The sequence below is a fragment of the Misgurnus anguillicaudatus genome, chromosome 23 (genome assembly GCF_027580225.2).
Source record: "Misgurnus anguillicaudatus chromosome 23, ASM2758022v2, whole genome shotgun sequence".
NCBI classification, from domain to species: Eukaryota; Metazoa; Chordata; class Actinopteri; order Cypriniformes; family Cobitidae; genus Misgurnus; species Misgurnus anguillicaudatus.
The window spans coordinates 8,552,518-8,566,349 of record NC_073359.2 but is presented as its reverse complement, the minus strand read 5'-3'; the positions used below and the strand labels follow the sequence as shown (position 1 = coordinate 8,566,349).

The window sequence follows — 13,832 nt, the reverse complement described above, 5'->3', positions numbered from 1 at the left end:
TAATCACCTTAACTACGACCAGCTGTTGACAATCAGCAATCAGGTATCCACCTGATCGGCATCAACAGAAACCTATATAGACTGGAAACCAACTCACCCTCATTCCTCGATAGTTTCAGCATCTGTGACAACATACGAGCTAAAATGTCCACAGAGTACTCCTCATCGGACGAATCCAGCATTGCCCAGGATGTGGCACATGATACAACACCACCTTTTACCAAAGGAAAGAGCCTTCACACTCAGGAAACAGCAACTAAAGCCTCAGCTTCTCCACACGATATCCGACCCAGCCGTCCGGCATCTCGCACTCCTCGACGCCGAAGCTCACCTTCACCTCCACCACCAAGACACCCGCCATCTTCTCCAGCTTCTTCATACGCCTCAGCACATCCGGCAATCCCAGCAATAGAAAAATGAACAGTGCTCGGCTTGAGAAAAGCATTAAACAACGCCGACATTTACTTCTCCAAAAAACTAAACAAAGTGGAGCTCTATAATCTCAACACTTCTCTTCAACCAACGCTGCCTTCTCCAAAAGCAACCCCCCACCGCAAAGCCGCACACAAATCAAAGACCATTACAGTTATTTCTCCATACTCACCAAAAGGAAGTAGACCACCCTCAGCCAGTCAAAGCCAGGCTCCAGATTCCGCTGTTGAGCCTCAATCTTTTCCATGCTCGCACCAAGAGCGCCGCAAAACATCATGCCGTGCACCGCACGATGCAACTCAACTCATCGATACAGGTAACGTTTTCCCTTCCAGCTCAAACATGCTTCCGCCAGCAACATTAGCCCCACCTCCACAAGCCTTTCAGTCTGATTTCTCCAATCCTTTCCTCTGTCCATGGCTGGCAGCTACACCATCGAGCTCCAGTGTGAGGCTGCCTCCGCTAGCTACCCAAGCTCAGATGCCGCTAGCTTCACCTCCTTCCAACCCCTTTTCCTCTTCTCAAGCCCCAGGCTGCGACACAAGGTACCCACAACAAATGATACCTGCGTCAGCTACCAACACCAAATACCCATACACTTTATTTACAACAACTCCGATGCCCCTCCCACCGAACGCTCCAGCCCTGGAACCACCCCCCGTCTCTCACAACATCAGAGCACAGATCCTCTCAGGTACGGACGTAGACCTATCTTCCCTCCTTTCTCAGCTTCCTCCCCCCGTTTCAAACAGCCAAATTGAATGTGGGGATTTTGCAGTCACGTTAAAGAACCCACACAACCTATCACGTGCACTTTCTTTTGCTGAGTTTTCACTGGCTTTCAACCGATATAGCGAAATTATCTGCTCCGCCTTTCCCCAAAGACGACGGGAATTAAACGACTACCTCGTGATCGTTGCAGAATTCGCTTTATCATACGGAGACGCCCATTTCTATACCTATCACAAGCTTTTCTCTGCCAAATGTGCCGTTAGAGTATCCCAATGGAATCAATGTCCGTACTGGGGCGCCATTGATATAGACCCCCACAACAGAGTTTTCCTAGGATGCCAAAACATATCATGCGCAGTCTGCAGATCTTCCTCCCATTCTACCACAACCTGTCCGCTCATTAACCCTTCAATCACCCCATGCCCAAACCCACCTCAACAAAAATCTTCCAGCTACGTTCCGCGCCCAACCAACACCAATTTCAACGCTCCCAATCGCCAAAACAACCATGCTTATGTCACAGGTCGGGGTGGACCCAGATGTTAATGAGGTCACACCCCTTTTTAATTTCCACCTCAAGGAGGTTCCCAAAGCCACCCCAATGACCAGACACACAAGGTAAGAGTCAAATTAAGATACACTTTATTTAAATTATTTAAAAAAAATATCTTAAAAATGTCGGCCTCTTCGGGGTTCACTGTCTCTTCCCCTCTTCACAGGCTGCTGGCTAGGACACACAGAATGGTTGAGTACACGACTGGGGGTTTGCTCTCACCTCTCCAGCGGACACGTCATACAGTAAGTATGGTAAGCCCGATCTCCTCTTCTCTCTCTCTCTACACAGGCTGCCGGCTGGGACACACAGAATAGTTAAGTACACAACTGGGGTCACACAGTAAGTATGGTAAGTACGATCTCCTCTTCTCTCTCTCTCTACACAGGCTGATAGCTGGGACACACAGAATAGTCCAGTCTACAACTGGGGGTTTCTCTCACCTCTCCAGTGGACACGTCATACAGTGAGTATGGTAGGTATGATCTCCTCTTCGCTCTTTCTCTGCACAGGCTGCTGGCTGGGACACACAGAATGGTTCAGTACACAACTGGGGGTTTCCACTCGGGGCTCGCTCACAGCATATAATAGAAGATGCAGCGACTGGCGCCGGCAGCCTTTCCGTCTTTCCACAGTTCAGAGGATAGAGGCGGGGGTCTGGCAGATAATACACACACACAGCAAGGACAAGACACTGCACCACTTCAAGTGAAAGGTTCCACACAATATAGACTCACCACACCACACTATAAGTGAGCACTGAGGAACCCCGTCTTCTCCTTCTTCCCCGGAATTCGGTATGGCGTTGTTTATCGACTCAGTCTACGTTCATAAGGGCTATAGTCACCCGAGCTGGCTTTCATCCGGCGCTCCCACCGTCCTACTTCCACTAAACAGTCTATCACACAATGGGTTAGCAGCCAATGTCTAAAAGTATTTATTTGTACTCACAAGCGTCGCACAGTATGCTCCGTTTTCAGCCTTCCCTTCACACACAGGCTCACATCCACAGCAGCAGACGAGTTGGTGTGTGACACACACAGCGCAATGTTTACACCAATAATGCCAGCAGTTCTTGTTTCCTTCGAATCATTTATTACTCACTCTACGTTGATTTCTCTCTCGGTTTCGTTTCAGATTCCAGCAGTATGCTTTCCTTCGTCCCACACAGCCACGCCAGCCCAGCCTGAAGAGAATATACAACACAGCAGCAACGCGAACTCACGCCAACAAAGACTCCAACAATCGACTCCTGCGGGGTGCTCCTTCAATTGTTCCACAGCATACCTCTCTTTCGCCTCCTGTGGCTCCGTCCTCTTTCCGCTCGCTTCCTGGCGATACCCGGATCAACGGAGCCTTCGGGCTCTTCAAAAGGTGTGTGTCATTGATCTGCCTTTGGCAGAAGGAGCTTTCCCCGTGTCCATCGCTGCTCGTGTCAATCGCTCCTCTTTTACTTGTGTTCCAATAGAGCTATTTATATGTTTCATCCACGCCCGGCCGCCAATCACAGTTTGCTTCGTTGATTCTTCGCACCTGTGGCTCGTAAAGCCCTGATTACGTTGCCCTGGCAACCAGGAAGTGAAGGAGTGCGTCGTCGAATGCGGCCTGGGCGGAAACCATCTTCGGGCGGAACCGATCTCTGCCGCTTTTGGTTCCGCCCTACAATAGTCTCCCTGTGACACTTATGATTCTTCAAACCCACCCTGCAATAATTTTAACACCGGACACTGCACGAGACAACGATGTCGTTACATGCACATATGTAATTACTGTGGCGGCGCTCATGCTCTCATTATCTCTCCTGTAAAAAAGTCACAAAATAAAAATGCCAAAAATTATTTGTCGACTCCTGTGAATATTTCCCAATTGTCTGCAGCTTTGTCCCAACACCCTGACCCTGAATTTTCTAATTATCTTTTGACAGGGCTCAAACACGGTTTTAAAACCGGCGTGGAATGCCTCCCCACACAAAGCCTAATCTGCAATAACCTACAGTCCGCACTCACTGAGCCAGACACAGTAAATATGCTAATTAAAAAAGAAGTCGAATCTGGCTTCATGATTGGTCCCTTTAATTCACCCCCTTTTGAATGTTTCCTTGTCCACTTAAACAAAGTAATGCGGTGGTAAAAGCCAGTTTCTTTTAACTTAGGGGTATTGCCAAATTAAAGAGTTTTCTGAATTTTAAGGATCTGGAGACGGTTATACATGCTTTCATATCTTCCAGACTTGATTATTGCAATTCTTTATATTTGGGGCTGCCAAATAAGCTGTTGTCCCATATGCAATTAGTTCAAAATGCAGCGGCTAGGCTTTTAACTGGCACAAGGAAATATGACAGCATCACTCCGGTGCTTGCTTCGTTGCATTGGCTGCCCGTGGAATTTATGGCGCTATTCCATTGCATAGTACCCCATGGTTTGGTTTAGTTTGGGTCGGGTCAGCTTACTTTTGGGAGCTTTTCCATTGGGATCACTTCATAGTGCCCGATACTTTTTTTCGTACCACCTCGGTTGGGGTTCCAAGCAACCCGAGCTGATACCAAACGTGACGCGTAAACACTGTAGATCACTGATTGGTCTGAGAGAATCGTCATCGGTGTCATCCTATTTTTAGCTTTAGCTTACTGCTAGCTTGCGCTGTCTCGAGCAAACATGTTGTCATTTGTGCTCTGCTGTAAGTTTCCAAACACCCTTTTAGCGATGAAAAACATCCAGAGGCTCGGAATCAGGAACACATAAAAGTTTTTTCCAGACTTGCAGTTTGTGGCGGCACATTCGCGACGTGCACGTCAGTATTATTTATGCTTTAATGCAACTTCATTGAGGCTCAGCGAAGCGCCGTCGACAGACGCCACGGGTGTTTGAACAGAAACTGTCATGTGAGACAGAGGTAGTTATAAACGCGATGTGCAAACATCTATTTGTGGTGGCCAATTTTAATTTTGTGGCGGACTGATAAATAAATAAATGTATGGGAATGTACAAGGACGCTCTCAGTTGTATGATGTCACAGCCGTATGCAGCGCAAATATAACGACACGCCTATAATCCCTCCCACTGCGAAGTGATACTAAACTCAATGGAAAAGCTAACCACGCCAAAGTGAGGTGAGCTGACCCGACCCAAACTAAACTAAACCGTGGGGTACTATGCAATGGAAAAGGGCCATTAGAGTGCAAAATAAAGTCTTGCTATTGGTTTTTAAAGGTTTACATGGGCTTGCCCCTGAATATATTGCTGACATGTTGATATGCAATGACCCTACTAGATTGTTGAGGTCTTCCTCTGGTTTTAAACTGAGTGTTCCAAAATCAAGACTAAAAACAAAAGGGGATCGTGCTCCTGTGGAACAACCTACCGTCTCATATTAGAGCCTGCAACTCGCTGGAGTGTTTTAAATCTTTACCTAAAACGTATCTTTACTCAGCTGCTTATAATTGTCCTTAGTGGTAATGGTTGTGCTCAAACTGCCTTTTAGAGTATTGTTTTAGGAATTTTTAATGGGTGTTGTGTTTTGTCTTCCTTGTTTTATGTAAATTGTGAATTGGAAAGCACTTTGGTCAACAAGTGTTGTTTTAAATGTGCTATACAAATAAATGTTGTTGTTGTTGTTGTTGTTGTTTCCGCATCAGCCCAATCGGAGTGGCCACCCGAAAATTCTCAGGTAAAAAACGGCTAATAATTGACTTATCAGCCCCGCACAATTCCCCGTTTCCAAGCATAAACAGCCCCATTTCTCTCGAAGAATTTTCTCTCAATTACCACACTATTGACCAAGCTTTTACCTTAATCAAAAGCGTCAGACGCGATTCTTGGCTCGCCAAAGTCGATATCACGTCTGCTTTCAAAGTGATGCCCATCCACCCTGATTCATGGCATCTTTTTGACATACGTTGGCACGAAAAATTTTACTTTGCCGTCCGCCTTTTCAACTTTGCAAAAGCAGCCCCAAAATTTTCGACATGCTTTCAGAAGCCATTTGCTGGATCCTCTCTAACAAACACCCAATTCCTCACATTATTCACCTGCTCGACGATTTCCTAATCATATCGCCTCCTAATGCCATTCCAGCAGCTCACCTTCTAACAGTACAAAGAGTTTTCACTGATTTAGGGATCCCCATCGCCCAAGAGAAAACCACGGGCCCAGCCACGTCCCTCGATTTTCTGGGCATTAATTTAGACACTGTTAATTTCCAAGCTTCACTACCTAAGGACAAAATTGACAGGATAATTGTGGTCGCCTCCACCCTCACAGACATTCCCAACTGTTCTAAACGTGAGCTGCTTTCTTTACTCGGCCACCTAAACTTCGCCATGCGCATAATCCCTCAAGGTCGCCCTTTCATTTCCCACCTCCTCACTCTAGCGTCTTCAGTCCATGCACTCAAAGACCAAATCTCCCTAAACAGCTCATGCCTTAACGAGCTAAAATTATGTATAACGTTTCTTAAACAGTGGAACGGCCTATCCTTTTTCTACAACGATTTGGTTTCTCTCCCTACCAACATCCATCTGTATACAGACGCAGCCCCCTCAGTTGGTTTCGGGGGTTATTACCAAGGGCGCTGGTTCGCTTCAACATGGCCCCCCCAGCTGTTGAATTTACCACAGCCACTATCCTCCTCAGCACTATTTGAGCTGTATCCGGTGGTCGTCGCAGCATTTCTTTGGGGGAAAGAATGGTCCACAAATAGCATAATAGTGCACTGCGATAATGAAGCTGTCGTTCACTGCATCAATAAAGGGCGTTCTCATTCCCCCACACTAATGTCCCTTCTGCGACGCCTCGTTTGGATTTCCACCTGTGACCAATTCATCATTACAGCCAAGCATGTTCCCGGCTCAAAAAATCTAATAGCTGACTCCCTCTCTCATTTTGCCTTTCAGAAATTCAGGCAGCTAGCACCACAAGCGGATCCACACCCAACTCCGGTACCTCACTATTCAGAACTCATATTCCCATAAACCCCCCTTTAAAATCCCTCCTCAATGCTTCCCTAGATACTATCCTCCAAGTTGTATCCCCCAGAACCCTACAAACCTACCTAACCGCTTGGAAGAGCTTCAAAACTTTCCACTCTGGTTAAAACCTGACCTTCCCTGACTTTTCCCTACTCACCATCACCTCTTTAATATCCTACCTCAACCAACACAAGAACATTCAAGCCAGCTCTATCAAAGGATACCTAAGCGGAATCCAATTTTTCCACAAACTAATTTTTGGCTCACCCTCCCCAGTAATAGCTAGCACCCAGACATCTATGCTCATTAAAGGTATCCAAAGAACCCACCCTACCCGTCCGGATGCAAGACAACCAATAAGCTTGGAATTACTCACCAAATGCATCACCACCATCCGTCGAGGCTACCACTCTACTAACACCGCCCACACACTCGACGCTTATTTATTCTAGCCTTCTTCCGGTTCTTCAGGTGTTCAGAACTCACCATCACTTCCAATTTCAATCCAAATAACCAACCCGCAATCTCAGATCTATCACTTCTGGACAACGACACCATCTCCTATTTCATCAAACAAAGCAAGACGGACCAAACGAGAAAAGGCCACTTCATTTACATTTTCAACTTCCCATCACCAATTCAACCATACCAGACACTCCTAGCCTACCTACATTCCAGAAATTCCCAGGCTAGATCTGCATCAGACCCACTCTTCATAGATGACTCAAACCGCCCGGTTACACGTTTTTGGTTCCAAAAACACCTTAAATCCGTCCTACTCCTATCTGGCATCCCAGCAGACTCCTTCTCCAGCCATTCTTTCCGCATAGGTGCGGCAACCACAGCCGCCCAAAAAGGTCTTTCACAACAACAGATCCAAGCACTCGGATGCTGGTCATCAGAAGCCTTCAAAACCTACATTCAATCAAACCGCTCCCACATCAGAGAAGCCCAACGAACCCTCATCAGCAGATCCCACCAGCTCCAGCCTGCCCCAGGACAACACAAACTATAAGACTCTACCCAAGTCACAACAGTGATGTTTCCTCTGCTCCCGCAGGAGCCAGCTTTTACTAAAATCCACTGCCGCAGTAGTGGGGTTTTTACCATCTCCCGCAGGAGATCTGTTCTCCATTGCTGCAGCGGTGTCATTTTCTCTGCTTCTGCAGGAGCCCTGCTTTTACTAATCCCCACTGCAATAGCAGTGATGTTTTCCCTGCTTCCGCAGAAGCCCTATTCTCCACTGCCGCGGCAGTGACGTTTCCTCTGCTCCCGCAGGAGCCCTGTTTTCCACCGCCACAGCGGTGTTGTTTCCTCTGCTCCCACAGGAGCCCTGCTTTCACTAACCTCCACTGCCATTGCAGTGATGTTTTCCTCTGCTCCCGCAGGAGCTCGTTTCCACTGCCACAGCAATGTTGTTTCCTCTGCTCCGCAGGAGCACCACTTTTGCTAACCTCCACTGCCACAGCAGTGATGTTTCCTCTGCTCCCGCAGGAGCCCTGCTTTCCACAATTTTCCTCAACTGCCGCAGCAGTGATGTTTCCCCCTTCCCTCACAGGAACCCTATTTTCACAGTGGTGCCATTTCCTCTGCTCCCGCAGGAGCCCTGCTTTCCACTAATTTCTACTGCCATCACAGTACTGTCTCCTCTGCTCCGGCAGGAGCCCTACATTTCACAAATTCTCCACTGCCACAGCAGTGAGGTTTCCTCTGCTCCCGCAGGAGCCCCCCCTTTTTCCCTGCACTCTACTAACTTCCACTGCTATGGAAGTTGTTTCCCTCTGCTCCCGCAGGAGCCCTCCCTTCCACAATTTCTCCACCGCCACAGCAGTGATGTTATCCTCTGCTCTCACATCAAACCGTTCCCACATCAGAGAAACCCAACAAACCTTCATCAGCGGATCCCACCAGCTCCAGGACAACACAAACTATAAGATTCTCTCCAGTGCCACAGCATTGATTTTCCCTCTGCTCCCGCAGGAGCCAGCTTTTTACTAAAATCCACTGCCGCAGTAGTGGTGTTTTTACCATCTCCCGCAGGAGATCTGTTCTCCATTGCTGCAGCGGTGTCATTTTCTCTGCTCCCGCAGGAGCCCTGCTTTTACTATTTCCCACTGCAATAGCAGTGATGTTTCCCCTGCTTCCGCAGAAGCCCTACTCTCCACTGCCGCAGCAGTGACGTTACCTCTGCTCCCGCAGGACCCCTATTTTCCACCGCCGCAGCGGTGTTGTTTCCTCTGCTCCCTCAGGAGCCCTGCTTTCACTAACCTCCACTGCCATCACAGTGATGTTTCCTCTGCTCCCGCAGGAGCCCTCATTTTCACAATTTCTCAACTGCCGCAGCAGTGATGTCTGTACTGCTCCCACAGGAGCCCCACCTTTCACAATCTCCACTGCCACAGCAGTGTCACTTTCCCTGCTCCCGCAGGAGCCCTGCTTTTCACAACCTCTGCTCCCACAGGAGCCCTGTTTTTCCCAACCGCTGCAGCGGTACTATTCCCTCTGCTCCCGCAGGAGCCATGCCTTCTCACAATCTCCACTGCCAGAGCAGTGTCACTTTCCCTGCTCCCGCAGGAGCCCTGCTTTTCACAATCTCTGCTCCCGCAGGAGCTCTATTTCTCCATCACCACAGCGGTGCTGTCTCCTCTGCTCCCACAGTTTCCACTGCTCCCGCAGGATCCCTGCTCTTACATTTTCCCACTGCCGCAGCAGTGTTGTCTCCCCTGCTCCCGCAGGAGCCCTGTTTCTCCACCGCCGCAGTGGTGCTGTTTTCTCTGCTCCGGCAGGAGCCCTGCTTTTCACAATTTCCAACTGTCACAGCAGTGATGTTTTCTACGATCCCGCAGGAGCCCCGTTACCTCCCACTTTACATTCAGCAAATTTTTGGGGGGACACACACAGTTCCCGGCTGCTGTCCGATGCTAGTTTGCGATCTTTTGGGGGATTGTTCTGGGTTCGAGTCTAAGGCTGAGCCCGGAACCCTCTCCCCGCCAGGAAGCGCTCCGGGCTCAGTCCATTAACGAGCTCGGAGCCCTCTCCTTGGACAGCACGCCAATACGCATATTAATAACTCTGTTCTAAATTATTTGTAAGTGTGAACTAGTGAAATGATGTTTTATTAACAAAGTTCGGGAGGAACACGTTCAAATAATCAACCTAATTACCTCAACTACGACCAGCTGTTGACAATCAGCAATCAGGTATCCACCTGATTGGCATCAACAGAAACCTATATAGACTGGAAACCAACTCACCCTCATTCCTCGATAGTTTCATCATCCCTCCAACTTCCCTTCTCCGCACGATTGCCTAAGTCACCTTACTAACCAGAACAGGGGGGATTGTTCTGGGTTCGGGCCTAAGGCTGAGCCCGAAACCCTCTCCCCGCCAGGAAGTGCTCCGGGCTCAGTCCATTAACTCTTTCCCCGCCATTGACGAGATATCTCGTCAATTAAGAGAAAACGCTTCCCCGCCAATGACGAGATTTTCCGTCTTTCTGCAATACCGCTATTATCCACCAGGTGGCGCAACTTTTTAAAACCGGAAGTATTGCCCTATGACAAGCTGCTGCATGTCCGTGTCTGTTTTAAAGATCGCTCTGAATGGGATCTCTATGAAAAGTCCACAAAAATGGAATTATCTCTGCTTTTTGCTCAGAATGTGGTGTTTTTGCAGAAACCTACCCATATTCAAAAGCTGATTACAAAAGAACTACTCAAGGTAGGATTAAATGTTTTTTTTTGTTTGAAAGCAGAGGGTCTGTTCTTTCATTTGGTATACTGTATGTTTATATATTTGAAGAAGAACATTTTCTGGAAGGCATTAAACTTTTGTGAAAATCATGAAAAACGCTGGCGCTGGCTGGCAACTTTTTAAAAAAATGCTGGCGGTGAAAGAGTTAACGAGGTCTGAGCCCTCTCCTCGGACAGCACGCCAAATACGCATATTAATAACTCTGTTCTGAATTATTTGTAAGTGTGAACTCGTGAACTGATGTTCTGACAGGATGTTCACTAATCTACCACCATAAATGTGACTACCAAATTTCCGTGATTTATTTAAATACCTTCTCCTTCAAAGGTTTCAATGAAATGTTGTCAGTACCAAGATTAAAGATATATATTTTGGCCCCCCTACCGTTCATTAGAGTCCAGAGTTTAGTGGAAGCACATCGACCGGTTGAATGTGACACAAATTTTCCAACAGTTGCTGTGAACTGGGTTGAACATTTTAAATATCAAATGCTTCTGGTGGTCGGACTTGACGTTTTTATTGTCGTATTTAGTAAAAACATACTACAACCATGGGGGTTGAAGAGTGGATATTTTGCATGACACACATTGTAAAACTACAGCGTGGGCGGAAACAGATTTTATGCCTCAGAATTTCCATGCGTGTGCCTGCGATGCCAGCATTGCTAATATTTATCTAATGTGCGGTGATATTTAGTAATCAGCAGTCATGAGATTCATTCATGCCTTTTTGATGCTTTTTGCACATCGTTTTCCTTACCTTGGTCACCGCCTGTCAACCCCATTTATTTCTAACTCTGTCATTCTTTGTATATAGACATAACCTTACACTGTATTAAAAAAAAATGCTGCTCATCTTAGCAATTACAACCTCAAACATTCAGTGTAAATTTCATGGTAAAAACTTAATTAAACCTGTAGCTCAAATGATTGACAACATTGGGCTTTTTGATTTCTAAAATGTGATCTTCTTCTTTCTAAGAATAAATAATGCTAAGAGGAAAAAAACTATTTCCCAGCTCTTCGGACCCGTAACCAGTAGCATAAATTTATTCATTATAAACCTAATCAGTGAATGAAACTTTATAGAGAGTTTATTATGAGCAGTTACCTGTAACAGTAAGAGTGACTCCAGGATAACCAGAAAATACATTTGATGTGTTACTGATGATGAATCGATATAAACCAGAGTCACTCGTGTTGACGTCTTTGATTCTCAGTGTGTTTCCAACAAACTTCACACGACCAGAAAACTGATGATCCTCACGTAGATCTTGATATTTTGAATTAAAGTTAAGGTAATCCCAGACTGTTTTCTCTACTGTATATCCAGTGGGATGTGAGTATGAAGAGTGAATATCTACTGTTGATCCCACTAAAGCACAAACTCTTGTAGAGGTGTAAGTCACACCCCAACAGCCACTGTTAGAAAGACCTGAAAGAGTCACAAATCACTGCTGTAAAATTTACAATTCATTTAAAACATCTGTATGAATTTAAGGATGGATGAAATTATACAAGTTTTTGCCCTTCCACTTGAATCTAAATGTTAAACTTACACACAGATGAGGAGGGATGTGCATCTGTAGAGCAGTAATAGCTGTCAGAGTTTCCACTGAAGGACACAAATATGGATTTTGACTTTTCATCTTTTAAATATTGTCCATTCTTGTACCAGTAGTAATTATTTTCAGATATGAGATTGCAGGAAGAATCACAGATCAGTTTTACTTTATCTGTAGATTCAGGATTCATCTTCACCTGTTGAACTAAATAAGCAAAAACTTACATTAGATGAGAAATGAAAAGAGTTGAACTGGACTGATAAGAATGTAAATGTACCTGTTACTGTTAGATTGACTGTGACTGAGCCGAGATGTTTAACTCCATCCTTCATAATGATCATGAGCTGATAATCTCCACTGTCTCTCTCTCGCAGATCATCTATTGTGAGTCGTGAGAAGTCTTCATTGATCCACTGATCCACTCGTCCTGAGTAATCTGAATCTAAAGTCAAATCTTCAGGTTCATCTTTGTTTCTCCAGTTTGTTTTCTGTTTCTGGCTGAACCAGAATCCAGTTTTGATGTTGATGTTTGAGTAAGAGCACCTCAGTTTCACCCATGCCCCTCTCACAGCACAAACATTCTGTTTATCACAGCTCACAGTAAACCTGTCCAATGTTAAATACCCTAAAAAGAAAAAGGCATAATACTGATATGTGTAACATACATTAAATATTTTTAAAGGTGCCAAAGAATGCATTGATACAATATGTTATATTGTTCGCTTGATACCTTACATGTCTATTTATAAACCTAGGATTTGTCCCCAGAATGAAATGGTCCATTATTGAAAGGGTTATGAATAAAAATGTTGAGCTCTGCTCTGATTGGCTGTTTCTCAGAGCGGCTCATCACAGAGCTTTGTATGTATGTAAACAGATCTTATGATCGAGCCTGTATCAGAAGATACACATTGAACCCTGCCATTGATGAGTTATCTCGTTAATTAAGAGAAAACATTTGCATAAAAAATCTAATAATAATATTCTGCAATACCGCAATTTATGAAAAAAAACTGATGCCTCTGTGTATGTTTTGATAATCGTTCTGACTCTGATCTCTAACAAAATTCCTTCTCAAAAATGCTTTTTGGTGAAAATTTTGTATTTTTAAAGAAAAATACCCATATTTAAATGTTTATAAGCAGAGAAAAAAATATTAATAGGATTAGTTTTTTTCCTGTTTTGTTTGTTTGAAAGCAGAGGGTCTGTTCTTTCATTTTATATATTTGTGTATTTATAAATTTTTAAAAGAAAAATTTCCTGGTGATTATCACAAAAAAAAAATGGTGGTGGTTTTTCAAAAACTTGCTGTTCGGGAATGAGTTAAGGAATAATCAATTATTCGGACGATTCTGAGTAGTAAGTTTGTGGGTTTTTTTTCAGTATAGACGTGCAAAACGGAACTGTAACGTCAATAGTAGAACTTCAGCCTAAACATTAGCATATAGCATTAACTAGCATATAGCGCTAACTCAACAGTCACAACTTTGTTTTTAGCATTAAAACAACATTGTAATTATGTAATCTCAACTATAACATCACAGTTAGTGTTATGTTGAGATTGGACTGTTTTCCAGCGGTCTTTTGCATGTACATAGCTTACATAAGAGGTACGGCCCCTTTAAACTAAAGCAAAATTGAGGTTTTAATCTTAATCCAACCAACTTAAGTTATAAAAAATTTAACTCTAACAAAACAAAAAAAAAAACATAGGAATAATATATCACAATATTATTATGATTAATAATACCCCTATTATTATCTGTGTTTTAGAGGAACAATATTACTGCTCATTCAATACAGGTGGATGGATTTTTGAAAAGCAAACAAAA

The 13,832-nt window shown here is 44.8% G+C and overlaps 1 protein-coding gene across 5 annotated transcripts in view; it reads right to left on the bottom strand.

Annotated features, from left to right (window-relative positions):
• LOC129453090 (sialoadhesin-like) overlaps positions 1-13,832 on the bottom strand; it is a 205,332-nt gene that overhangs the window by 148,111 nt on the left and 43,389 nt on the right. For 2 of the 5 annotated variants that reach the window (XM_073862009.1, XM_073862010.1), the window contains exons 3-4: positions 12,278-12,625; positions 11,995-12,204 (exon numbers count right to left, since the gene is read on the bottom strand). The exons of the other annotated variants lie outside the window; for them this stretch is intronic. In XM_073862009.1, coding sequence (XP_073718110.1) covers positions 11,995-12,204; positions 12,278-12,625 — 558 coding nt within the window. The remainder of the gene's footprint in view (positions 1-11,994; positions 12,205-12,277; positions 12,626-13,832) is intronic. 5 annotated transcript variants of the gene reach the window in all.